Here is a 27,093-nt window from a genome sequence, read left to right as displayed (position 1 = left end):
CGGAGGCGGTCCTTACCTCACCGGTTGCGGCGAGAATGCAGGTGCCTGCATCCAACTGTCTCTTTTTCTCCGACTTGCATATACTACGTATCAAAACGCTGTGTGTGTTTTTCAATGACTCCTGCTGTGGTGTGAGTCTCCATCCGTGGCCTTCTAGTTTTCTGCTCGGCACGTTGCACCCATCCTGAGGCAATAAAATCAATCCCGTTATTCCCTCTCCCTTAGACCACCCCGGTTGACCAGTACACAAGTATACGACTCTGCAATACATGTCGAAAGATTCGAATTCGGACTCGAGCGCCCCTGAACTGGACACGATCACTACACGCTACCCATCGGGCTAGGCCACCCCAGAGCAGTCTTAATGTTGTCCGGGTCGACATCACCTAGTACCTGCATGTAATATTTTCCCCATACACCGACCGTCCTGGTTCACCAGCTCCTGGCTAAAACATCCCGAGCACCAACAGGAGGATGGGTCGTATGGTATATCCTAGGTAGTCGAAGTTTGGCGCGGGTAGCGAAGTTGCTGTTCCTCTGATGCCACCTCGAAGGGGCAACACTTTGAGTCGTACTTGTTGTCACGCCAATATTCCGACATGAACCGGAGGATAATCACCTGCAGTAGAGTCAGCAGGATGATCCTAACCCGAACACTGATTTGTGAAGCGTTCAGGCCCAATTTCTGCATTGGCACATTCGTTAGGGTCCAGAGCTTGACTGTGCTAGGACCCAAATGCGACTTGAGAAACTTGGAATAATGGCGGTCGCGAAGCTATCAATTTAGACGTACTCCCAGATTGGTATCTCCAAATGTGAGTCTCTAGCCAAGCCATCTGCACACCTCCTGGTCTCATGCGACATCGTTACGCTATTCATGAGAACGTACCCACGAACAGCTAGTTTACCTATCTTCTTTCACAGCGACGATATGAGAGTGCTGCCAGTAGGTTCCAAGCTCAATGCACTCTGCCACTATATCCCTTTCTTCCCACCACCATCTATTCGCGCGGACAAAGCCGCCCCATACCTCCTGCCAGAGCATCCTCATGACCAAGCATCGCAGTTCGGTTTTGGCACTGGATTGCTTCTTTACCCCTTCAATCTTCCCCAGTCCCTCGGGAATAGCTGGAACTGAAACGGTTACGATGGTGCTGCCCTGTCCGCGCAGGCGGCCCAGCCCTAGCCAGGCTGGCAGTGTTTCGCTTGGGTATGTTGTGCGAGATGACTGCTCCAGATTGATCAGAAGCTTTTCGAAGAGCCATTGTCGAAGCAGAGGTCCCATAGAAGCCGACACTGGCTGAGGATCGATAATGGTAAGGTGTAAAGCCCCGCCAGGGCGAGACATTGATGAATGTGCCTCAGGAAAGGGGGTATCTCTGCCGAAGCGAACAGTGCTGGCATGCATAGACATGTGACTGCTGAATACAGTTTCGGAGGTAGAGACCGCGAGGCAGCACTCGATGAGATTGCAGGCACTAATATCGGCTGGACGTTGGGGAAAAGGCTAGGGTAGATTGGATTCTGCGATAGATGTGATATCGTCATGGTCGGATGTAAGGCCGCCAGGAACGATGCAGATGCTTACAGAGGGATCAGGTCAGCAAATCTTCAGGAGAAATTGTTAGGGGGCTTACCCTGGGTTTCGTAAATTGCGAGGACCTTTGGAGGCCGCGAGGTAGATTGCAAGTCGCGAGGTGGTATAGTCTGATCAAGACTGGCATACCCTCCCCCTTGATGTAAAACAAAAAACATCCACCTTTTCTTGTTCATCTCAAGCTCCTTGTACATCATGGGATCGGTGGCGTCTCCCATTCCAGCCTTGAGGCTGGCTAAGGTGAGCTCGGGGCCTGCGGCAGCCATGATGCGCACCTCCCTTTGCAGGGCCGAGAGATCGGGTGACAAATAATGAATTCCATCACCAGGAGGCGGGGGCTGGACTCTGTGCCTTAGAGAGGAACATAACTCTCTGGGCGATGTGCAATCCCACTCATGTGGAGGTTTCCAAGCGTCTGGATTCCCTAATTGGTCGGCACCATTCCAGCCAGATGTATACAAGCTCGCAGCGCTACGATATTTAGGGGGCGGTGTCTGTGGTGGGAGGAGATACGGACAAGAGCTGTTGAACGGGCGAGGACGCTACACATAAATCAGTAAACGATAAACACATAATGAGAAGAGCGACGTATGTACCCTTCCTCTGGCACTTCGGGCAACGGGGGTGTCTCAGCCTTCACCCCATCCGACGATATTTGGACTTCCGGCACGAGCTGGCCAACCTCGGGATTGGAATTCCGTAGAGAGACTGTGATATCGGTACTTTTAGTTATGAATGATGAAGGCCCAAGTGCCTGTATCAAATGTTCAGACTTTGTCGACATAGAGTCTCTCTGGGAAGCCGCGCTCAAAGTGGTCGATGTCATAAGCGAGGGTTGGGTCCATTTGGAGTTGACTGACTCTAACGTTCCTGCAAGTAAGTTGACTGTTCAACCAAAGTACAAACAAAGCCCACTTACCTCGAGACGAGAGGCTCAAGCTAGCATCGAACGCCTGAGGGATACTCTCGTGGGTAACATTGCTGCTGCTGACTGGCTTGACAGTGACTGCAGAGACGTCCTCATGGGACAAGAGCGCTTTGACGCCATAACCGGAGGTTCTTTGGCTTCTCGGTTCATCCGCTGGCGTATGTGGCGCTGAAAACCTCTGGGTCGCAGGCTTGGACGATGTAGAAGCCTTTTTCCGGTTTTTGCTGGAAAATAAACCGAAGCTTCTCTCGCTAGAAGAGGAGTTGCTGGTCGACGTGGAATTCCTGTTTATCCCGGTCTTCTTCTGCTCCTTCTCCCTATTTTGCGCCTCGAGCTCCTTGCGAACTCTCCTCTCACCCACGAGTTCTCGGTTCGGATCGGTCCACAGAACATCGAACATGATATCTACCAAGTGAGGCCGGGGAGGGTAAAGAATAATCTTGGGGGGCTCTTGGCGTTGAGTTGAATGCCACAATATGGTCTCTCCTATGAACTCGATCGGGGTATAATGTAGTAAAATAGCTGCCTATATGGCTCGAAGATCGAAGGTCCGCTCAAATAATTATGGTCGTCGAGATATTGCCTGATTGGTTTTCACATGCTGGAAATCAATAAAATATGAGATATACTAGGAAAATTGCAGTCAAGACTAGGCTGTCTAGATTAGGGGTCGCATTCGGTATCGAGTTGAAGAACAACCACAAAGAAATTCAATTCACAGGCCACTGGCAGACAACTGCTGAGCGTAGGCCACGGACGATACGTAATATGGTGTCAAGGATGCAAGGTGGACGGGGCTGGAAGAAACGGGGGGTGCGACGACAAGAAAATGCGCAGTTTACTAGATGTCTCTTGAATGCAAGGACTTGAATGTAAGACAACCTAGATTTCGTTGCCGTTAGTTTTCTGGGGCTTGGATTCCCTCGAGGAAGGTCGCAGGGAAGGTGCGATCCAAAAGGGAGATCAGATCAGACGCACCCACCCGAGAGGACTTCCTGTTTGGGCCGATACTCGAGTTCAATAACACACGTCAATAATTCATGTATTCCAAGGTGTATTTGTGTGGTCTAGAGATTTGCTTCGTTTAACCAACCTGGACTCTCATAGTATATTTGAGCTCATGCAGGAGTGGACAAGAATAGGAGAAGGCGAGGACCGGTAGCCACTGACCTCTCAATACTCAATACTTCTAGAATACTTCTACATTCAATGTCCCTTCCTGTCGCCTTAAACTGAGGTTGAGAAATAACCCGTTTGCGTACTTAGAAACGTGGCCGAGATCTGGTCAAGCATTCGCGTGAAAGGAGTGAATATAATGCCACATTCATGGCTGTACCTGTTTTTCTCTTTTCGTGGAATCATCGGACAGCATACATATAGCCGAGGCGCAACAATGCCATCCAATCGATATCTGGGCTCTCAAGTACAAGTTGTCGAGATTGGGAATTTCCGTCTTGTGCTGCCTTGTGACGGTGATGATGCTTCTTAGATCAGAGGTCAATCTCTGGATTGGGTTGTACAGGCTTTGATCGAATACTTCTGTGTGCTTGATGATATCTGGACTGGATCCGAGTCTTAGGTCACATAACAACTCTGTAAGTCCATATGTAGGCTTCCCTGAAGCCAGTGGTTGATATATACTAGGACAGATATCCTTCCACTTCATGAACGACCTTCCATACGTCGAAAGATAGAAGACAAGGGCAATGGCTACGTCGAGGCCTAATGACGTCCACTGGTTGAATAGGAAACTTACTCTACATATCAGTAGAGTTCTAGCCTCAAAATCGGTGTACCATGCACCCAAACACGTTCAAAAAGTGAGCGATGAAACCATGAGACTATCTTCCACAACAGTTCATCTCCGCGACAGACCCATGGGCACCAGATAGGTGAGTAAGAAGGATGTAGGTTTGCTTGGATTCTGCATGATGCCTTGCTGTTTGGTCCTTCACCTTACCAAGCGAGTGGATTGTATGACAACTAAAGATGCCGTCCCAGAAGCATACGAATGCAAACAACAATTCTCGCCTACCAGTCATTAACTTTGCTGGCTTGGCATCGTGTGGTCCTACTGAGCTACCGAGCCTCGATCTAGTACTTGATCAAGTCTGTGACACAAAGCCGGTGCTTAACTCAGGAACCCAACGTGTCATGACATATGTAGTTCATATGGGAAGATTGGACAGTCTCTTGGGGGCTTTTATCAAACCATGCGCCATCAATCGCTTCCACTGGGCTTCGAGACCCTAGACGTTGGGCCTGGTTCAAGCAATGAGACAGCACACAGCCTATGGAAGACATTACAGGCGCGTCTAATGGCTACACAGACGATAGTTTGGAATCGTTCTACATTCAGCTGAGAGCATGGGTAGTAGCCAATCAAGTAAGCCTTAAGACTGCCCCTCTTAGTGTTAAAGTCCCTCAGGGGTTGGGATTGACAATACGTAACTTAATATCCACTCGGCCGAACATTAATATATTTCCCCGTATACTCTGATGGCACTTGACGTGTTCCAATGCACGTTGATGTCTTTCAGCATGGATTAGCATCGGAGCCACGGAACCGTGAGCATGACATGGAAAAACTCTCCGCAGCTCCCAGGTCAAATGGCGTGGTCAGATCCGACTTCATCAGGAAAATCATAGAGACTTTGATTTCGGTAGGCCTCTTTGACTTCCATGGAATAGCAAGTCTATAACTGTTGATATTCTATTATCTCCTTCCGAATCGGCTTTGGATAGCACATCTTGCTGACAGGGGCGGTTAGGATAGGAGTCAATTTACCTCACCTAACATTCTTTTGTACAGACCTAGTTCGTTCTCCTAGGGACTGCCAAGAGCTGATTATGGGTGCAGCAGTCCGAGCCGTCTGTATGAAACTTGCAGCTGAGCTGAAATTCCCTTATATGGAGGCAAGCCACGAGACTCGGAGACTTATCCTCGAAGATAATCCCATTAGCGCTGTCTTCAATGGATCAGCTCCTGATTCACATTCAGTCGGACATCTACTGGAATCTATGGCCCACACCACTACTTGGAGGTGTTCAATGAGCAATTACCATGCTCATCCAAGCCACACAGAACTGCAGCATCCATCGACATAGTTTAGTGATCCTTGCATTCTTCGGTGGCCAAGAAATCAGACGTTAAGGCGGATGTGACATTACCAGCGGGACTCTACCTAGGTGAAAGGTGATGGACATGCAGTGAGCCAGCCCGGTAGCAAGCTGCACGCCCAGTGGCATTGGACTGTAAATGGCTTCGGGTTTTGTACAAGATATAGAACGGCTTTGCTCTGGTTGCACATGCATACTTGTGCGCCCCTATATACCAATTGGTGCTACACGAAATCGCTAACATGCAAATGATCCGCTTGTCTCATGCAATTAGCCATAGTCTAGCCTAACCCTGTTATGCCTTCCAATGATGCCCCTGTTGGTCATATTCGCATCGCACAATTCAATGTGGTTCTCGAGAAACAGGAGGGCCCACTACGCTCCAGGTCTACCATGTTCGAGTCCATATTCGAGTCCGAGCTGACTGTCGAAGTCGATAAAGGTTGGTAGGCGTTGATAGGGGTAAGGGGTTGAATGGGGACACAGATCTCATAGCAAACTGACGGACGGATGTTATGTTCATGTGGACTTGATTCCTGCAGATGACTTTGCTGCAAAATAACCCTAAAGTCGGCGCAAACAATGTTCGTCTAATAAAATCCATGCAATTCGGTAGTCTACATGACATCCACATGGTTGCAGATATGGTCATCAAAAAGGCCCTATTACTCTGGCATTTGACCATTCACAAACTGCCTTCGCATAAGTCCCAAAGGTGACCCTTGTCGAGGACAGAGATTAGAAGCAGTCCATCCAGTATAGATGAGAAAGTTCGCCCAGTAACACTTGAATGCCATAAGTAGTTCCTTCGTGCATAAGTTCATGCCCGTCGTTCCTTGGCCGTCTCACAGTCCTATTGTGATTATCAAACCAGCATACACCGTACACATCCAACCAGTGGTTGCAACCGTCATAATAAGTCAAGCATACAATTATGGGAGGGTCGAGAAAACCAAGTACCTAAGAAATCACATCCTCACTCTTACTGTCAACCTAGTAAGTGAGCTCCAGGAAATCCGTGGCCTAAGGTGACCAGGAAGAACAGAATTGCCTTGTTCCTACAACCATCGAAATTTCGCCGCTAGAGACTCAGCTCTCCCAAAACAACGCCTCACCCTAAGCTTCACCATCTACTCACGAGCATCAACAGCTTGGTGGGAAAATAACCTACCTGGCTCCCAACTTGAAGGTCCGTCAGACTTTTAGTGGTCAACAACTCTCGTCCAGGCCTCCCTTTGCCCAAATCCCCACCAATCCTACCAAGACCATAGTGCGTTCTCTGGACGCAAGGTAAGTGATGAGTTTGGACGAACTTCATCTTTCCCATCCAAGTTCCCTGCGCCTACTTGAAGCATTTGGGGAGTAGCAACTAATCATCACAATGCCTGTTATAGCCACATAGGTATCTGCATACCTATTCCTCTTTATCTTCCTTACGTACTGCGCCATCGGCGAGTGTTGCCCAGGGGCAAAGCGTTCCTTCCTTTGACAAATCTTTCTTCACCTTTCGTCATATTTCAGACGCGCCAGAAGCATCTTACTTCTTCCGCGTTCTGGGGTGCAGGATCGGTAACGAGTTGGTGGCACCACTAATTTCGATTTTGTGTCTCCTTCGTACCCAAGGTAAGCTTGCCGTCCCCTGGTCGAGTGTCAATCTTCCACTTCGCCGAATGTGCTACATCCATTCAATTTGTCACTTCTGGCCGCATTAACATAATTACCTACATAGGACACAGGATTGAAATCCTCACATGGGCCCTGCTCCAGGAAAGCAGCTACTCTCATCCATATTTTTGATGAATCAACTTTGTCTTCATCAACCGCACACACAGTATTCGTAACTGATTGGAACCCTCCCATCCTAGCGAGGCAACCGCTCGCCGAGCGCTAGATAGCACGATGGGGTTCCAAGGGTTCTTCGAGAAGGTTGTAGACAAGGCTGTTGTTTTGGAGGATCGCATCAACCGCTCTACCTTCGGTCGGGTCTTCCGTCTTGATGGCTCTGGTCATGTGAGTTATATTGGTTCCTTCTGGGCTTGGATGACCTCGGCGAGTCCCAATTGACTAACCCCTGGTATCACAGCCCAAACAAATACCAGGCGCATCTTTCTATCGGGAGATACGGGCTGGCCTCACCACCTTTGCCACTATGGCATACATCATTGCCGTCAACGTGAGTCACAAACAGAACCTACACTTTGCCAGGACAAAACTGTTGACGATACCCTGACAGTCTGCTGTCCTCATGGATTCTGGGGGCACTTGCATTTGCAATGGAACGGATGGAGACGCGCATTGTAACAAGGATCCGAAGTACGACGCTTGCCTGAACTGTAGGTAATTCATCACTCCTCCTGCTTGTCCTAGCTGACCTCATATTTGCAGTACTGAAACAGGACCTGGTCACATCTACCGCTGCCTTGGCGGGCCTGGCGAGTATTGCCTTCGGCTTCCTGACGAATCTTCCAGTGGCTTTAGCGTGAGTATTAATTCATCGACTAGTATACCGTATATAAGCTGACTTTAAACAGTCCTGGTATGGGCTTGAACGCATACTTCACCTACCAAGTTGTCGGTTGGCACGGTAGTGGTATGGTGCCCTACCGCATTGCTCTCACTGCAGTGTTTGTCGAGGGTTGCATTTTCTTGATTCTAGCGTTGACAGGAATGCGACAGTGGCTGGTCAAGATGATTCCCACTACAATCAAGACAGCCTGTGGTGTGGGTATTGGCCTCTTCCTGACCGAGATTGGTCTGTCATATTCCGCTGGCCTAGGTGCAATCACCAGTGGCTACACAACCCCTGTGGCCATTGGTGGCTGCCCTCGTAGTAGGCTGAACCAGCAGGGGGAATGCAAGGATAGTGTCATGAGCAACCCCTCTGTAAGTTGGAATGATTCTGGATGAGAATGCATGATATTTGCTTGACTAACCTCCTTCTCCAGATGTGGATCGGAATATTCGTGGGCGGTATCTTTGTAGCCTTCCTGATGGCCTTCAAGGTCAAGAGCGCAATCATCATGGGCATAGCTCTTGTGTCTGTAATCTCATGGCCGTAAGTACCATCCACCTCACCTTTCCACGCAATAGAGACCTTCTAACGTTGATGCAGGCGAGATACTTCGTTCTCATATTTCCAGACACTGTTGCTGGTAATGACCGACTCGAATTTTTCAAGCACATCGTCGCCTTCCACCCCATCAAAGAAATCCTCGGCGCACAGCAGTGGAGTCTTGACGGGACCAGTACAAAGCAGTTTATCCTCGCACTGGTGACCTTTTTGTATGTTGACATCGTCGACTGTACAGCTACTCTGTATTCAATGGCCAAGTTTTGCGGCGTGGTGGAGGAGGACGGCGACTTCCCGCGGTCGACAATTGCGTACTGCACTGACGCCGTATGCATCTCGATTGGGTCACTCTTCGGCTGCTCCCCAGTAACTGCTTTTATTGAAAGCGGAGCTGGGATTGCAGAGGGCGGCCGCACCGGCCTAACGGCTATAACAGTCGGTTTCTGCTTCCTCATATCTCTGTTCTTTGCACCAATCCTCGCATCTGTTCCGCCCTGGGCAACTGGGCCCACACTTGTTCTGGTAAGACGCCCTGCCTTCAACTGATGCCGCTTTCCACTAATTTCTTCCGGACATATAGGTCGGATGCCTCATGATTCGTCAAGTCACCAACATCAACTGGGCTTACATTGGTGATGCGGTCCCTTCTTTTGTGACGCTGGCGTTCATGCCTTTCAGCTACAGTGTTGCGTATGGTCTCATCGCGTAAGTATCGTGATTTCCCCAATAATGAAAGGGGGTTATTGTGCTAACGAGTATTTAGCGGCATGCTGGTTTACATTACACTCAACATCATGATATGGCTCGTCGTATACCTTTCTGATGGAAAGATCGTGCCATCCAACTGGGACCAGAAAGAAGTGTACCATTGGGGACTGAGCAAGAAAGATGTGCCCAAGTGGATGTTGTTCATACGGAACAAGATCGGTGGCAAAGGCGGCCGTGGTGAAGAGCACAAGGTCGAAGTGGAGCTTGTGGACAATGGTAGCGCTGGAAGAAGCAGTTCTCGTAATGGATCAACGGAGGACAAAGATGTTGTTGCCAACCAACACTACGACGGCCGCCCAATTTCCGAACAAGAGCTGAGAATGGGCCATTAAAGATGCCATCAAGGTCTGGTCTCTTTAGCTGTTGGCCTCGTCTCCGGGCTCTCTCAAAAGAGGCCAACAAACTACAACGCTTTGCAGGCCTTGCGAGCTCTAGACAGGCGATGTTAGCCCAATTAATGGGAACGGCCAAACTTGGATCAGAGAACCATGATCCTGCCATAATCCTTGGGCCAGCTCGGAGCAGAGTTCTGTGTGTATAGAGGGACGGCCAAGTCAGCTTATGTGTTTGGGACATGCAACTGTAACATTAGACTAGGTAGACGGATACAAGAAATGAATTTGCCATGCTCTAGACGCTGCTCTTATCATAGTACTTTGTTGTATATTAGACGAAGGAGGTATGGCATGTCGTTGAGTAAGGTATGAGTAAGTAGGCAGACAGAACTTGTCGTCATAGGCCTAGCTGTGGCTGCCAAACTGCTTAACCTTATCTTATCTCCAGGGGTGGCCTGTGACCCACCATAGCTTCGCCCAGCCAAATGTTGCACTACAGACAATATTAACCATTCAACATCTGGAATTGAGATACAAGGTACAGAGTACTACTTACTACAAGCCACCACCACCAAGCAACTGGGTCGCAAATCCTGTTCTACATTACCGAAATACTCCTCTGCGCCATTATCTGTCCCTGATCAACATTACCAGGACTGCGCTCTTGGATAGCAGTCCAAAATGAGCGGAGGATGGAATACGAGTAAGCTGGCGATTATGGCTGTCTTTCACTGGGTGGTTACTAACTTGCCCTCCTAGTCGAATCGGATGCGGTAAGGATTCCCTTGAAGTGATGCCCGCTTGCAAGCGGCAACGAGGTCAACACATCTGTCTGGTGTACAGAAACCAACTGACGTCATTTACGCATTCAGGGTGTCTTCACCTACCTGCTCGACAACCTTGGTGTGAAGGACGTGCAATTTGAGGAGCTTTTGACACTGGAACCTGATGCTCTCGCATCGCTGTACCCCATTTACGGCGTCATCTTTCTGTTCAAGTACCCTACAAACGAACCGTACACGTCGACCGACAAGCCGCTTGACGGCGAATTCGATCGCGATGCTTCCGAAAGCCTCTTCTTTGCCGCCCAGACCATCCAGAACGCATGCGGCACCCAGGCGCTACTCTCGGTGTTGATGAACAAGGAGGGCGAGGTCGAGATGGGCGGCCCGCTCCGCAAGTTCCGCGAGTTCACCATGATGCTGCCGCCCGAGTTTCGCGGCGAGGCCCTGAGCAACAGCGAGCTCATCCGTGACGTCCACAACAGCTTCGCGAAGAGCAGCCCCTTCGTCGACGAGACGCAGAGGACGAGCGGCGAGACGGAAGACGCCTTCCACTTTGTCGCCTACACGCCTATTGCCGGCAAGCTGTACGAGCTCGACGGCCTGCAGCCCGCGCCCATCAGTCACGGCCCCTGCTCAACAGATGAGTTCCCCACGAAGGTCATGGATGTTCTGCAACGACGGATTGGGCGGTACGACATGTCCGAAATCCGGTTCAACCTCATGGCCATGGTGCGGGATCTGCGGATAAAGGCCCGGGAGATTGGCGACGTGGACATGCTGGAGCGGGAGGAGCGCAAGCGTAGAGACTGGCAGTTTGAGAACGCCCTCCGAAGACACAACTTTGTAGGCTTCGCTGGTGCCGTGCTTCAAGGCGTTGTGCAAGAGAAGCTGAAAGAGGGCAACGGCGTCTACGACAAGTGGATTTCGGATGCTAAGGACTCGACGAAAAAGCGCATAGAGAGTCGGAGGAAGGGCGGCGGTGGCGAAGATACAGAAATGGAAGGCTGATCCACCCGATCTAGCTGCGAGCTAGATTAAGTGCGATCTGGATATCTATCATAAAACATCCCTTTGTTGGAGGTAGCCTTGCATATGGCGATAAGCCCTACGAGTGAATATAGAAAAGAGCTCAAGTGGCATCGCTGGAGCATGCACAATGCCGCCTGCCCATATGGGGATACCTCTACCATCACGTACAGGACTCGACGCACGCTTCTTAGAACCAACCAGCCTTGAGATATCCGGGCTACTGTTCGGTAGCCGCGCGGATGCTATAAGTTAGGGACTCCCTGCCTCCACGCTGTCGATTATTTCTAAATCAATGCAGGGTGAAAACAGGCGACCTTTCCAAAACGCCTCATTAGAACCAAATATTAGGGGCAGAAACAAAGGGGCTTCTTGACTTGCATACTCCGGGGCTGCAGGTGGTGGTGCTCTGGTCTGGTGGCTATGGTTCTTGTCTGTCGTTTGATCCGTTCCCTCGGGTCATGGCAATAATCCCGGGACGACGATCAAACCAGTCACTAGGTCACGATGAGGTGATAAGGAGGGGGAAGTTGATATAAAAAACCTACGCTTCTGGCCTACGGAAACTTGAATCTGCACTTTTGTCGGGCTATTGCGATGCATGCTGTCCGATATGTCACGTTGCACTGTCTGTCCCCTGAAGATGGGCCGCGACAGCCAGCGACGTCGATCTTCTAGACTAGCATGCCAAGGCTGGGAATCAGGAACCTCTGGATTGTGTTGCGAGGGCCGAGATATTGATGCGTACCATGCTGCCTTATCTGCCCAGGAAGTGCTGAAACCCAGACACCCCAAGTGCACGTGTTTCACAGTGGCCTGGGCTTCGAACTAGGGGGTGGATTCAACCTTGTTTCAGCCCTGGCAGTGGACATGTGGGGGATTGACGGCGGGGGTTTTCCTTAGGCGTGACTCCAGCCGGTTGGCGTTTCAGGCATTACGAAGTTTTCCCAATTACCTACCATCAGCCAAAAATGGCGAGGTTGCACACCGACATGATTTGCAACTTGGAGATGCTTACTGCATGTAACAGCACTGTCGTCTCAATTCATTGTGAGTGGGTGTGGGTGCTCGATATGCTTATAGGGTCGCGCTGGCTTTTTGGCAATGCTCGTTATTGACACTCGCCGGTGATGCGGCTCAATATGCGAACTTAGGTTGCAAGGCATTCTCTCCAGAGGTGTGTGTAGGTAATGACTGCTCGGCCCGTGTAGGTGTTGGATGTCGCAAATAAGCCACTCTACGCGAGTCTCAGGTTTTGATATGGATGGCGGCACAAAACACGTGAGCCCACACACACACGTCGCCCTTCGGTCTCAAGACACCGGATCGCCAAAAGGGGAATTCCTAAACGGTGACTCAAAACTTCTGGTGTGCATATGGAGGACCCTGCCTCCCCCTTCTCCCCTATCTTGACTAGGGCTTACAGGCTATCATGCCAGATAGATGAGCACTCCATCTTAAGGGTTCATATAACCGCAGTTGTATATGCATGTAATGTCGGATCGAGGTTGCAATGGACCGTACGTTCGGGGCCGATTTGATGTGATTATTACTCCCACCTGAATCAAGTCGACATGCACACGTACTTGGCCTGAATTTGTTTCGCGGCGAAGACTAGTGCGCTGCAGCTTTTCGATAATGGGTGTTGGTAGCAGTGACGTTCACACATTTGTTTCATCACAACCTCGAAAGGCCCGGGCGGGGCCCAAGCGTTGCTTGCTCATGAACTGCGCCAAGCAGTTCCGATCAACCGGTACCCTGACGTATCATAGTAGGCATATCCCTGACAATAATGATTGATGGATCATGGATGGAAAGACTAACCGTAGGGCTATGGCGGAACACCATGACTGGGCAACTTTGAAGAGATAAGATGGTTTTGGAAAAAGAAGAGTACCATTCGTCATGGCAATAATAATGCGAGCCTATACTAATAAGTATGTAGGGAGAATGCAAACGCCCAGAAACGCCAGGCGGTATGAGAAACTACTAAAGGTGCGGACAGTAATAACGATGTATCCGAGTGTGTTGGTGTGTATGTTCATTTTTTGTTTTTAGGTATCATGCTTTCGGGCGAGCAACCCAGTCTCGCCGACTTGTAATTATACAGCACTGCTTTGCATCTCCCTCATCGACCAATCTCTGATTTAATCGTACTTGGGTTTTGATCCGGCGTAGAACCAGTATCTGCAGAAAAGATCTTGGTTAGTCTGGGTACTATGTGGAACTGATGAGTGTGGGTGGAACTTACTCCGCCGAGTATTGAACCTCGAATGTGGCCGGCATGCCCTCGCACGTGGCCGGCGAGCTGCCGCCTGCAGTGCCCACACGGTAGACCTCTTGCAGGTCACCGGTGGCACCGTCCTTGGAGCGCAGCTTGAGCCAGGCAACGGCGCCCTCGCCCTTCTGGCCCTTGGGCGCGTCGGCCGGGGCAGCGGTCTGGTTGAGCTTAGCGCAGGGGATGGTGCCGAACTGCGAGCCGGGCGTCGTGTCGAGGTTGAAGTAGGGCGTCGTGACGTCGGTGAAGAAGTGGTGGCCCGAGAGCACGTAGTCGATGGGACCCATCTTCTCGCCGGGCCGGGGCCGCCGGCAGGGCCAGGGGGGCCGCCGGCCGCCGAGGGCAGGTCGAACTGGAGAGCCGTCTTGGGCACCAGCTGCAGCACGTCGGGGTACGAGGCCGCGATGCAGCTGGCGTTGAACAGGGTCGCGAGGGCGCCGAAGAGGACGGGTGCGGAGCTGGGGTTGGACGTATCGCAGGTGTAGTTCTGCGTGCCACGGCCGACGGCGACGTGCTTGAGGTAGAGGCCAGCGCTAGGAGGCGGGAGAGCGGACTCGGCTGGACTTGGTATTAGTGGCTGGGCTTGCGTACATCAATTACTCGAGATAGGTCGATACTTACGAAGCTTGACTTGCGACAGGTCGCATACGGGGGCTTGAGGAGAGGTTCGGGAATCTTGGACCACTTTCGCCAGTGCGTTGAACCATGACGACATGGTCTCGAGTTGAGCAGGCATGGGGACACTCTTGCTGAAGGCGGGCCACGTTGGGGCGGCGATGACAGTCGAGGCACTCAGTGCCGACGTGAACAGTATCGAGCAGCGCATCTTGGATGTGGGTGTGTGTGATGATTGGTGACGAGGTAGAACCCGAGGTAGTTTCGTGGTCGAGGGGATGTTGAGATTTGATCGATGTTGGTGTTGGTTATTGCTTGCAAGTGGCTGAAGAAGACAAGAAGACCCGCCGAGCCCAGAAATATTTCCTTTCGACAAGAGAGAAGACTAGAAAGCGACCCGATTGGAAAAGACCCGTTAGATAGGAAAGACTAGGAGAGGAACCCGAGAAATTATAAGGAAAGAAAAACGGAAAGGATTCACCAGCGAGATATACTGTGGTTGAACCTGTGGAAAAGAAGATGGCTTGAAGATAGATCTAAGACCTGCCACATGTAAGTGGGATGTGGTGTTTCCTATTATACTCGTAACAAGCGGCAGGGCAGCAGCAGAATAGATTGATTGAAGAATTGCCCATGTCCATCCATACCCATGCCTATGCCCCGGCCGGCGCATGCATATTTGCTTCGTGTAATTTCCCGTTTTGGCTCATGGCAATTCGTCAACGTGAGACGACGGGACCCCATTGAAGTACTCGGCACGCTCGACTTTGGTGTGGAGGGTACTTTGGACACCCACGCAGATAGTTGGCAGCAGCCGCCGCCTAGGAGTCTGACTGAGGCCATTGGGGTCATGCTATTGGACGACGGATATGGAAACGACCCCTGTCGGTTGAAGAACGGGTGTGTTTGTGTATGGCCCGCCAAGCGATCCGCCACCAGGGCAATACTAGCAGGGGTATACAAGTCCTCTCGTGGTGCGTCTTGAGCTGTCATTGGTCCGACGGCAGACAAGGATCCCAACCCCTCCCCGTCTGCGTCCACCCCGGCCCCCCCCCCTTGTTCAACTGCAAGCGCCTGGGCCGCTTTCCAGGTCCGCACTCGCCAAAATCAGATCCTCTGGCCGTCGTTTCTTTGCGGTACCCCTCCTCAGGCGTGCAAGTGCAGGCGGCAAAACGTTTGGTGTTTAACGGCTGGTGGTGGCCTCGTCGTGCATGTGCTGCTGCTGCTACTGCTCATGCGTCCACTGCTCTTAAACACCTACCTACATACCTGCCTACTTTAGCTGAGAGCCTGTCTTGCCTTGCCTGAGGCAAATAAGAACATATAGGCAACACAGCCAATGCATCCTTCATACCACCCTCTCTTACAGGAAGGGGCGGAGAAGGAGGTTTGTGCTGTCATCAGGTCACGATGAGACAAGATGGCAACAGTCACACGCAAGGGGCCGAAGAAAGTGCGACGAGGCGGATGACGGTAGCGACGCAAAATAGTAACACCTAACAAAGAGCTTCTTCCAGGCTTCTAGACCCTTCATCACCCATCATCATGATCATCCGCAATTAGTCAGCTATCCATAACTACCTAGCTAACCGGGGAATGAAGAGGAGGCTCTAATGCAGATAAGCTCAGGATGTGGGATGCGAGAATAGCTTCCCGGGCTAAGATCTGGACGGTGGCACCCGGAAAGACGGCTTTCCATATTGCCATATGCTGGCCATGCCTATCATGAGGACGAAATTAATTGATTAGGTGTGGATAGGCAAAGATCTATCAATAATTAACCCTGCATGAGAGGGAGAGGGAATGCTACGTACCCTTCAGATCTGTGGAACAAGAAGAAGAAAAAATGCTTAGCGGTATATCAGATCTTACATGGGCCAATATTGCGATGGAGCGGTGGGCGGGAAGACAACAAGCAAAAGATCCTCTCAAAGTGGGCAAATTTGGATTGGATTGATGATAACTCATCGAATTGCCTTGCATAAGAGCGACATTAGTCCAGATGCAAGCCCAGCGAGCGTGGTGGAGGGTCACATCCGTTTTCCATGGCGGTTAGTAGTCGGTGGGGATGGCTAGAAATAGCAGCAAGCGAGCGCGGGAAGAGAACAGACGAGATGAAGGATTCTATATTTAACCCAGATTATTTGCGTCTCTATTGGCCGCCTCGGCCGCGGCCATGTGGATGTTCTGCAAGTATGGGTCGTTTTGGCCGTAATTTGCCCACTTTCTCTCTTCAATTTGCCCGCTTAATTCTTCGGACCTCTATGCTTTTTCCTTGCTGGGCCCTGGCTAGTACTACTGCTGCTAGCTCCAGACGAGACCATCTCATTTGTCTGGCACAACCGCCCCCGGCATACATGTAGGTATGCCGTATACCGCCTGCTTGCATTGGTGTGTGCCAGTCAGATAGGTTGAATGGAGAGACACGCTACGCTCACAAAATGACAAGCCCACCTCCGTCTCGACCAAAACCCGTCCATTGCCGGGCGTCTCGCTCGTCCGACCAGATCCGGGTAACGGATGCCGTGTTAGTGTGAGCATTGCGCGCGTAAGCCTGCCTCATCTACACATTCTTCCTCATACGAGGCACTTTACATACTGACACAGGGAACTGCACACGTTCGCCCAACCTGACTCTTCCGGGCGTGACTGTCTTGCCACTTCTTCCTCGAAATCCCCATGGAGTCTGGTTTCTCCGATTTATGTATGTGGCAGCGGCCTGTCCCGCTATGTACGACACAGCTGCCAAGTGATGATTGGGCGTCGCTAAATGGGCGGCCAGTCTCAGGTAAAAGTAGATAGGGTTGGGCATGTGTGTAAGGTAGGGCCTCAAAGGTCCGGGCTTCACATCACATACATACACCCATAGTTTGCGTTGTCGAAGCGTCAGAAGACCTCCAGAACGGTGATTATATGCAGATATTCCTGGATGGCGGCGCCCATGCCCAGAAGTTGACCACCGTTTTACGACTGATCTACAGAAAAAGCACATCGAGATTAGCGCCACGGTTCCCGAATCGTTGCCAGATGCCTTGTTCTCCGGCAAGGCAAGTCATCCGGGCCCTCCGTTGTGGACATTGCCGGGCAGATGTATCTCTCCTATCGAGACCAACGGAGTCCCATGAGAATAGCAACCATGCTTTTAAGCCGGCATATGTTCCTTCCTTGTCGAGTCTCGATACCATAGGCCGGACTGCAACATAAACCAGGCTGGTGCGGTCTTAACGTGTTTATTTCCAACTCTATGATCAAATCGGGAATGAAGTAGGCTTTCTAAGCTTGTAACGAGAAAGTTGGCGTGAGGGGAGGGCTGTAGCCCACACCCCCTTTGTCATCTGCTTAATATAGACCAGTCGGTTTCGTGGCTGTCGATAACGTGATATTGGCCTATCTTTGGGCGCGGATGACTACAGATTCCCGTACCGCCATTTAATGGAATGCGGTGATGTGATGGAATCCCTCGGCTGGTACACACGAGGTATGCAGTGGTGCTCAACCGTTGTCTCCCTCAGACCTGATCCATTGTGTTCGTGTTGCCGGCGTGGGTGCCATTTCACTTGCGGTGTGTGTGTTTTCCTGCTGTTTTTAGAATCTGTCTGTTGCTTCTCAAAGTCGCTCGGCGGTTGGCGGTACTGAAGAGAACCCTAGGCAACTTTTCCAACCACACCAAGAACCCCTTGGTTCTGTGAAATCACGATCGACAGACTCGTACGGTTTGATTTACTAGGTGGATAGTTGCCCATTACTGTCGCCGCGAAGAAGGACTTTTGTTATGCATTCCGCGATGACTTTTCGCCCAGAACAGCAGTCCACCAGTCTGCACCGTACCATCGACAGCAGGTGGCAGCACATCATCCACAACCAGTGCCGCTTCCCACCCGTCAACGCCAACGCCTTCCCAGCGTAGTGGACAGACTAGCACGTCTTCACGCCGTCAGCGGCTGACATAGGCAAGGCAGACGGTCAACACGATCGCACTCTATCGTCCCAAGGCTCTCGCAGATAAGATACCGTCCAGAATCACATCGTCTCTTATCACTAATACAACGGGGTTCTCGAATAGGTCCCGAAAAACTGGTAGAACGTGGTAGCGGTATTGACCATGAGTTAACTCCCTTCAAAGCACCCTTTGTTATACATGCATTCCGTAGCTTCCAACAATGTATATACAGTATTTCCCGACATGCCTGTTGCGCCTGTATCAGTGTCCATTAAAGCCTTCTTCTTGCCAATCGCCATGCTTGGCTCGACCTCCACTGCTTCCCAGCCCGAGTCGGCCGATCCGCCCCCGCCAGCCGCCATGGCTGCTGCTACGCCGCTGCCCAGATTGCTCGCGTGCTGTTCCGTATCTGCCGTGCCGAGCCAATATAGCGAGCAGAAGACCAGCAGATGTAGAGCGACGCAGTACGCAGCGAATAGGTTTCGACTCGTGCGACTGGCGAGAACCATGCGCGTCACGGAATAGACGACCCGCTCGGGCCAGCTCATGCGCTTATAGGCCCGTGCCGATTCGCGGCCCCTGAAAGCGGCAAAGGGGATATGTTGGATTCGTACGCCTTCTTGTACCGATCCAAGGCTATGCCCGGGTTTGCACTGCCGCCAATGGCAATGGTCGATGGATTAAGGGTTGGAGGAGAAGGCAGATGAAGATGACGCGGAGACGCCACCTCGGTTGTATGTTGACACATAACGAGTCTTCTCGTACAACTGAAGATTGTCCTTCTGCAGAGCCGCTGTCTCTTGCCGTAGCTGGGATATAGCGCGGTGCGAGTCGGACAGTTCGTTCTCCAGTTGAGTAATACGCTTCTTGAAGCGATCCCTCTGCGCCGTGATCATGGGAAGCATGCCTGAGCCGCCTCCATAGGGCTCGCCACCGCCAAAGCCACCGTCCCCTAGGGTTAAATCCAGATATGATGGATGATGTTGGTGACGTTCTACCCCCTCTCATTGTTCTTGGCGGTGCGACCGATGGCGCATAACGTGTGTAGGTGCCGGCTACAGAAGCCCCAGACGGGAACGCATTCTGTCCCTCGGCTTGTAAATTTGCTAGGTCATTTTCGAGCTGAGCATTCAAGTTCTGCGACCTCTCCAAGTCGGCATTTGTTCTAGACATCTCCTCCTGTAGGCTCTCCAACCTCGTCTGCAGGTCTTGGTGAGAGACACGCAAGATGGTAAGTTCATCGCTTAGCTTCTTGTTCCTGGCTAACAACAGCTGCTCCAGGGTGTCCCCTTTTCTTTCGTGGCTGCCCCATTCGAGCCCGCGGCGCTAGCAATCATGTCTTCATCGTCGCCAGTCGCAAACTCAATGCTCTTGAGGACCTCGAGTTCTTGTTTGACATCGTCGTAGTCACTCCACTTTTGGACCTTGGCTTTCAGTGCATCACGTTCGTCTTTCAATAGTCCTGCCTCTCTCTCAAGACTCCGGAGCCTGGTGTCGATGTCTCGCTTGTACGCCTCTTCTCTACTCTGGCGGAGTCAAGCTTGCGAATCAATGAGGAATTCTCCGACCGGACACGTATATAAGCAGGGTCATCCTCAGGCGCAGGTGCTTGTGTCTGCACATGTGACTTGGACTGGGCAAGTTCAAGTCGCAGTTGCTCATTGCGTGCCTCGACTTCAGCTAGTCTTGCGCTTGTACGTTCCAGGTCTGAGTTGACCATCTCAAGCTCGGCGCTCGTCACATGGCCACGGTTGCCTTCGGATTCGGCATCCTCGGACCCCTTCAGGCGCTGGTTTACCTCATAGCTGGCCTTGATCTCCGTCAAGAGTCTCTCTTGGTTTTCTACCTTCTCCTCCAAAGCCTTTTCCTTTGCCTCCCAATTGTCCTTCTTCTCCTCCAAGACGGCGGCCCATGATGACTCGACTTCTTTGACCTTGCTCTCCAGATTGCCCTCCAGCTGCTTTCGTGTTGTGCTCTCGGACTGCAGTCTCGACTCGGTCTCTTCGAGCTGCGAGGTGAGACTAGTGATGTTCTTTTGCAGATGTTGGTTTTCTTCGGTCAGCTTTGGTAGTGTGTCCTCGGAGACCAGCATAGAGTCTACCGACGCTTCCAGGAGAGGGTAGGGGTCGGGGGCATCCGACAGGGCCGAGTAAACCTGTAAGAAGGCCGAGTTGGTAGATTTGAGTGATTCGTTAAGAGATCGATAAAGGTTTGGTAGGCCTTGAGCAAGCCTTTGATTTCGGTCAATTTGGCGGCATCGTCATGTTTGCGGAAATCCTTGGTCTTCTGTGCCAAATCCTTCCGTTGTATGGTGGAATCTCGTTGATATGTGACAATGTCCGAGGCCGTGTTGTCAAGGGTCGATACCAATGAAGTCAGATCGACGTCTGTACGGTTTTAGTCACTGCCTAGAATGTGTCTTTATTGATTTTCATTTGTAACCTACTTCTCCAGGCTGATATGGCATGCTGGAACTTGTTGGTATTTTCAGGATGCGATGCAGCGGCGGGCGTCTCGGCAGGAGGAATGCTTGCAGCAGCCTCCAAAGCTGTAAACTCTGACACGTCGGCCATTGTGCTTGCGTGCCTTTTATCGAACCATCAGGGGGTTGCCCTATGCAAACCGGTGCCGACTTTCTTCAGTATAGAGGACAGAGGAAGGGGGTAGGTAGAGAGAGAGAGAGAAGGCGATGATTCAATTGGCAGCTGAATGCCTTGCCGTTTTGGGGGTTTACAGAATGTAGAATCGCGACGTCGTAGTATAATAAACGTGTTCGTTGGCTTGACTGATGGACGGATAGATGGATGGATTGTAGCTACCCCAGCTTCGGAGCTTAGAAGCAAGCGTCTTGCGCGTCTCAGCTTCAGGGAACCCCAAAGTCTTGGTAGCAGGGAGCGTGGTTTACAGCGGAGCTCCCACCAACAACGCAGCTATCTTTAGTGCTTTAGTGCACATCACCTGCAGTTAGGCCGGGTAGTGGCCCCCGAGCCTTGCGATCTGCCCCTGGCTGGGTGCCAATGGACCTACAATACCAAACTTAGGTTACCTTGGATGCTGTGTCGCTAGGCTACCATTGAACCAACTGCTTTCGGCACTGCTACTTTCCTGTCGCAAATCGCACAGGGCCATGGACCATCGACGACTCCTGTTATGATGATAATTTGACGCCCATGCTGAGATATGGCTTCCGATGTGCAAAATGTTAAACCACCACCCAGAAAACCAAACTACTCCAATCTCGAGACCGGCCCCTACGTCTTGCGCACCCTGCTGAAAGATATCCCGCTATCCGCCGATGGCGGCAATGACGACGATATCAAGATCAATTGCGTCGAATATCTAGGTTCGCCAGTCCCGTAAGCCCTGTCGCGCATTGGATCAGGGTAGCTATACTGACTGACAATCTGGCTAGACGGCAATTTGTACATCAGGCACATCTGCGTCCGAAGTCATCCATTTCGTCCAGATCCCTCCCGACCCGGCCGACAAGACCACCACTTCCCAGTTCATTCCCGCAACGAGGCTGCAGCCGACATACTCTGAAACCCCAGGTACTGCCAGTAGTTCGAAACCGGGCGTACAACAGATCCTACTTCTCCCGCGCGTAGGCAAGGCCTGCATCCTGTGTAATTGGACGGTGACATTCTACTCCCTCCCTGAACTGAGTCCCATCTTCAGCAAGGTTCGAAACTGCAATTGGGTCGGCGGCGTAGATCTGAACGAGTATGGTGCCGATGCCGACAATTTCGATGCGCGGGGCGTAGCTATCCTGTTGTCTTTGAACCGGAAGGTTCAGGTTGTCAGAATCGGCGAGGAACCCCAGTTATCAAGGAGATCGGGTTTCCAGGCAGTACGCTGTCTGTTCGTAGAGACTCCATTGCCTGTGTGGCAGACTCACGGAACTATGCTCTGCTGGAGATTGACCGCCAACTAAAGATCCCTTTGATGTCAATATCATCATTAGACGAGTCTCAACCTGGCAACACCATCGGCCAAGCCCAAGATATATCCGCGGTAGAAGGTGGCGGGATCTTGCGGAGCACCTCTTCAGCACAGAATCGGCCTCCAGCCGAGAGCCATGACTCTCAGACGCATCGTAGGGGCACAAGCCTAGGCAACTTGATCAGTGGTGCCACTCGCCAGCTTAATCCGCGAAATGGAGACCAAGATGATCCCACATCTCGGCAGGCTACTACCCCCCCCGAGCCGGCTGGCTCACCTCAACCGTCAGACCAATTTCCTAGTCGAGGGGGGACGCCTCAGCCAGCGTCCGGCGCTCCATCCCAGAGCACCCAACTGGGAGTCGCCCCCAAACCACAACAAGGCTTCTTGAAGCCCCATATTGTGTCGCCCAGCGCGGAGGAATTCCTTCTGGTTACGGGGACGGGCCCACTTGAGCGTGGAATTGGAATGTTTGTTAACTTGGATGGTGATCCTACTAGGCCTACTATCGAGTTTGATCGATATCCCAAGGAGATTGTTGTGGACGGAGGCCCTCCCGACCTATCATCTTCGAGGCCATCGCTAGGAGACGAAGAAGAAGGTTACGTCCTTGCATCAATGGGTAGAGAGTTCGAAGATGGTTCACATAACGGACTTGAGATCCAAAGATGGGACTCTGACGGAAGCGTAGCCGAACCGCTCAAGCACTGGCTAGAGCCACCAGCACCTGGTGCAGTCACAGTTCGGGTTCCCCAGACACTGGGAATCCGCTCACTACTCAGCACAGACAAATCGCATTTCCCAGAGGTTGTTGACAGACTTCGCCAGCAGAAATTCGCCCCGTTTTCTTCGGGCGCAATTGAAGTTTCCACCACATCACTTCGCAGTATAGGCTCCAGAACGGCACTATCTATGGAGCGAGTGATGAGAGAACGAGAACTGTTCGACAGAGACAACGATTCTCCACCTGACGAGTCTTTACCTGAAGGTTGGGAGAGTACTCGCAACGCGGAAGAAGAAGAATTTGCACGAAGACTGGCCGGCTCGACCGCCCGGCTGGCTGTCTGGTATTGGGGATCACATATGGTGGGCTATGCGCAATCCACTGATCTTACAATATGAGGCCCAGCTTGAGGCAGCCTTCAACAGCAACAGCGATCCTGTTTCTCAGCGACTAGCGCTGTATGCTGTGCTTAACTCGTTCAGGGGTCGCGACGCAAAGTCCGAACTCGAGTTTCTTACATTCAATTACATACGACAAAGAGGAGGCATTCTTCTCTTGACAAGTTTCCTTCAATCAGAGAGCAGCCCGCTTGGCGATAGAGAGCTGCAAGCTCTGGAAGAAGTTCTCATCGACAGTCTTTTGGACCCACGTGTTGTTTTGTCTCTGATACCCGGTGTTAGGAATGAGGTTATAGAAACTAGAAGGGGTATTTGGATCTTCGGCGGTGTCAAGGCGGCGGCCGAGCAGTATATTGCAAGCGATTTGTTTGATAAAGGTCGTTCTGGTGTGAGCGTACTGTCTCCGCTTGTACTACAATTCTTGAAGCGCTTCCTTACGGCCTGGAGACGCAAAAAGGGCTTTGGTAGCGTTCAGGACGAAAACGAGGTGTTCCGTACCGTCGATGCCGCTTTACTGGCAATCCTGCTGGAGCTTGACAAGAAGTCACCGCCAGGACTGCCCAAGGGGCGAACTGTTCGGTCAGAGTTGTATGAGCTGGTTGATACTGGCGTTGACTGTTTCGACCGAGCTGAGACCCTCATTGAGTCCTACCACCGACTCTTTGTGCTGAGCCGCTTGTATCAGAGCCGTAAGATGGCAGCCGAAGTGCTTAGCACATGGAGGCGAGCCATTGAGGGCGAGCAAGATGACGGAGGCGAGCTTCAAGATGGAGAGCAGCGCGTGCGCGAGTACCTGCAAAAGATTACTAACCAAGCCCTGGTACAAGAATACGGCATCTGGCTTGCGAATCGCAACCCGAAGCTTGGTGTTCAGGTTTTTGCCGAGAACAAAGGTCGTGCGCCAAAATTTCAGCCAGCCCAAGTGGTTGGGATATTACGGGCTGAGGCACCAGATGCTGTGAAATATTACCTGGAATATCTCGTTTTGGCCAAGGACACACGATCTATGTCAACGAGCTCATCAACTACTATCTGGACATTGTCATCACACACCTGAAGTCTTCGGCCGAAGCTCGCGAGGTCTTTGTATCAACATACGCGGCATACCGAGCCCTGCGACCATTGAAGCCTACGTACCGCCAGTTTCTAACGGATAATGCGCCACCGGACGACGAGGTCTGGCAGAGCCGCTTGCGCCTCCTTCAACTTCTGGGTGGTTCCCACGATTACGACTCAGCTGCGATTAGGGATCGCATCGCTGGGCTCAGCACTACCGCGGAGGATTTGCTGGTCCCAGAGACCATTATTCTTGATGGTCGGGAGCGCAAGCATGAGGATGCACTCAGGTTGCTGATCCACCATCTTGGTGATTATGACACAGCTGTGGCTTACTGCATACGGGGCGGGTCGAGTATCTACAGCATATACCAAGCGGGCTCTTCCTCGCCGGGCGCCTCGGTTCCGGCCGAATCCAAGGCGCCAAAGAGACGCGAAAGCGCTCCGCCGACGCAGGACCAGCAAGCTCATCTGTTCCGGGCGCTGCTGAGCGAGTTCCTAGCCATTGAAGATGTCAGCGATCGTGTGGAGCAGACGGGCCTGCTGCTTGAGCGCTTCGGCGGCTGGTACAACATCGACGAAGTCCTGGCCATGATTCCTGATACGTGGAGCGTCGACCTGGTAGCAGGCTTCCTGATCCGAGCGCTGCGACGAATGGTGGTAGAAAGAAACGAAACGACCGTCGCACGCGCCTTAAGCTCGAGTCAATTGCTGAGGGTGCAGCACGACATGGTGGTCAAGATCGACGAGAAAGGGCCTACTTTCGAGGCCGAATAGAGGCTTGGGCGGATCAATGGGGAGTTGCCTGTGGCAGTTTGCGCCGAGGCGGCAGATAAGATACGTCTAGATACAGGCCTTGAACAATATAGGCATTGATTTTACGTGTAGTGATAACCGCTGCGGCCTCCAAAGTGGTGCTGTATGTGTGAACATGGCATATTGAGTGCTGTAACAGCCATGACGATATTGTTCTGGGGCGCTTAATCAAGCGCGTGCGCAGGTTTGGGGGATAGCTCGGTAAAATTACAGGCATGATTGGATAGTGATCTGGACCCCCCATGCGTAAGCATTGATTGCCCTTGTCATTCAGGTTTCATGAAGGTCAGTGGTCAACTAGGGGCGTGGGTGGTCCGCACTGCCACCATGTACTACATACTGCTGCTATGTAAAAGGACTGCGGCTTCTTCAGCTTCTCTCCCAATCCTTGGGTTGAAATGGGCGCAGTCAGATATGTACCTGGGTAAGCAGCCTCATGCTGTTGAACACCAGCCACCATGTCCTTACTTATGACCGGGTACTTTTCCGAGTCCCAAAGACCAGGACCAAAAGCAGAAAGATAAAAGAAAAGTTTCGTCTTCTCTTCTGTTTCAAATATCACAATGATCTGCTCCTTTCTTGCTGCCGCATATCATTGGTGAAGCGCCGGGGATCTCCTTAAATCAAATCTTACAAGGCACCAAGGCGTCGGTTCGACAAAACGCCCCCTAACCTACTAGCCAGGCAATACCACTACGCTGACAGGAGACAAACTCTCACTGTCAGCAAGCCCGTCAGCCTGTCGAAGACCTACAGAAGTCCTAACGAATGCCAACTACTTTGTGCGTTCTGAAAAATCTGAATATACAGCTTTTTAAGGCTATAGTTACTATCTGCTATCGAAAACACAACCGAACTTCTTCTGCCGGTACTCTCATCTTGCCACTACTTGCAAAGGCGGCCCAACCATTATTACAGCAAGTGGACGGTGACGATGACCACAGCGGTGGCGGCCTTGATGGAGAAATTCTCCTTCAGAAGCCTATTGCTGACCCTCGTCCTCATCATATCCACCATTTCTGCTCCCGTTCTAGCCCATCCTCCGTGGATGATGCGCAACTGGGGCTCCGGCTGCGGGGACCGGAATGGGGGAGGCCGGTGGTGGTACGGCAGCGGCGGATCTTACGAAACTAAGAACCAGGGCCAGGGCCAGGGCGATCAGGGTCGGGACCAAGGCCGCCGCCGCCGCCAGGGGGCGCCGTCTCGAAGGGGACGCCGCGGCTGGGGCTCGCCTTCAAGTTCCACACCGAGCGGCCCGCGGGGGCACGGTGCAGCGTCGACCTATACTGCAACGGCTGCAACTGGAAGGGCGCGTACTGCACCGAGGCCTTGGTCGTCATCGCCACCGATCCCGCGTGTGAAAGGGCTTGCGCTTGCGTGATTGATGGCTGCTCTCCCCATTGACAGCTGAGGAGACGAATCAAAAGTTGATTTGGGGGTGGTTGGTTTTCACATACCTCCCTATCTTGCGGCTGGAAAACTGACGAACGAACGATCTCTCAACCGCTTATTCGATTCAGGCGACTTTGGGGAACTTAAGGGAGGTTCATGCTTTTCTTTGGGAAAAGGAGACTGGTAACAGTTTGTGGCATTATCTCTAGCGGACTCGCGCAAGACACACAGATGATATATTAGAGTCAATCTATTCATCATTGTGTCATAAAAATGCCATGCATGCGATCTAAAGTAATGCTG

General features: G+C 51.7%; 7 protein-coding genes across 7 annotated transcripts; 3 read left to right on the top strand and 4 right to left on the bottom strand.

Moving 5' to 3' along the window:
- Nucleotides 1–904: 904 nt before the first annotated feature.
- On the bottom strand, nucleotides 905–2,925 carry PG994_009147 (uncharacterized protein; the record flags this gene model as incomplete). Its single annotated transcript, XM_066860556.1, has 4 exons — nucleotides 905–1,488; nucleotides 1,638–2,119; nucleotides 2,194–2,467; nucleotides 2,517–2,925. The coding sequence occupies 4 exons, from the start codon at nucleotides 2,923–2,925 to the stop codon at nucleotides 905–907; spliced, it is 1,749 nt and encodes a 582-aa protein (XP_066714145.1).
- Nucleotides 2,926–7,544: 4,619 nt separating this feature from the next.
- On the top strand, nucleotides 7,545–9,815 carry PG994_009146 (inner membrane protein yieG; the record flags this gene model as incomplete). Its single annotated transcript, XM_066860555.1, has 9 exons — nucleotides 7,545–7,655; nucleotides 7,729–7,818; nucleotides 7,879–7,978; nucleotides 8,031–8,124; nucleotides 8,177–8,528; nucleotides 8,591–8,700; nucleotides 8,736–9,237; nucleotides 9,296–9,420; nucleotides 9,479–9,815. The coding sequence occupies 9 exons, from the start codon at nucleotides 7,545–7,547 to the stop codon at nucleotides 9,813–9,815; spliced, it is 1,821 nt and encodes a 606-aa protein (XP_066714144.1).
- A 684-nt stretch (nucleotides 9,816–10,499) lies between these two features.
- Nucleotides 10,500–11,611, top strand: PG994_009145 (uncharacterized protein; the record flags this gene model as incomplete). Its single annotated transcript, XM_066860554.1, has 3 exons — nucleotides 10,500–10,521; nucleotides 10,578–10,591; nucleotides 10,691–11,611. The coding sequence occupies 3 exons, from the start codon at nucleotides 10,500–10,502 to the stop codon at nucleotides 11,609–11,611; spliced, it is 957 nt and encodes a 318-aa protein (XP_066714143.1).
- Nucleotides 11,612–13,776: 2,165 nt separating this feature from the next.
- Nucleotides 13,777–14,733, bottom strand: PG994_009144 (uncharacterized protein; the record flags this gene model as incomplete). The annotated part of the gene is made up of 4 exons (XM_066860553.1): nucleotides 13,777–13,816; nucleotides 13,881–14,197; nucleotides 14,281–14,465; nucleotides 14,529–14,733. The coding sequence occupies 4 exons, from the start codon at nucleotides 14,731–14,733 to the stop codon at nucleotides 13,777–13,779; spliced, it is 747 nt and encodes a 248-aa protein (XP_066714142.1).
- Nucleotides 14,734–18,629: 3,896 nt separating this feature from the next.
- Nucleotides 18,630–21,035, bottom strand: PG994_009143 (uncharacterized protein; the record flags this gene model as incomplete). Its single annotated transcript, XM_066860552.1, has 7 exons — nucleotides 18,630–19,098; nucleotides 19,228–19,414; nucleotides 19,461–19,670; nucleotides 19,730–19,988; nucleotides 20,036–20,559; nucleotides 20,604–20,849; nucleotides 20,909–21,035. 7 exons carry the CDS (start codon nucleotides 21,033–21,035, stop codon nucleotides 18,630–18,632), a joined length of 2,022 nt encoding a protein of 673 aa, XP_066714141.1.
- A 607-nt stretch (nucleotides 21,036–21,642) lies between these two features.
- Nucleotides 21,643–25,359, top strand: PG994_009142 (uncharacterized protein; the record flags this gene model as incomplete). Its single annotated transcript, XM_066860551.1, has 5 exons — nucleotides 21,643–21,805; nucleotides 21,894–22,284; nucleotides 22,332–23,490; nucleotides 23,534–24,422; nucleotides 24,521–25,359. 5 exons carry the CDS (start codon nucleotides 21,643–21,645, stop codon nucleotides 25,357–25,359), a joined length of 3,441 nt encoding a protein of 1,146 aa, XP_066714140.1.
- A 1,169-nt stretch (nucleotides 25,360–26,528) lies between these two features.
- On the bottom strand, nucleotides 26,529–26,738 carry PG994_009141 (uncharacterized protein; the record flags this gene model as incomplete). The annotated part of the gene is made up of 1 exon (XM_066860550.1): nucleotides 26,529–26,738. One exon carries the CDS (start codon nucleotides 26,736–26,738, stop codon nucleotides 26,529–26,531), a length of 210 nt encoding a protein of 69 aa, XP_066714139.1.
- Between the last annotated feature and the right edge of the window lie 355 nt (nucleotides 26,739–27,093).

Source organism: Apiospora phragmitis (assembly GCF_038363925.1).
Source record: "Apiospora phragmitis strain CBS 135458 chromosome Unknown utg000008l:1.0-3514335.0:1.0-3519231.0, whole genome shotgun sequence".
NCBI lineage: Eukaryota > Fungi > Ascomycota > Sordariomycetes > Amphisphaeriales > Apiosporaceae > Apiospora > Apiospora phragmitis.
The sequence above is the reverse complement of the archived record's forward strand: the minus strand, read 5'-3'. Positions and strand labels throughout refer to the sequence as shown.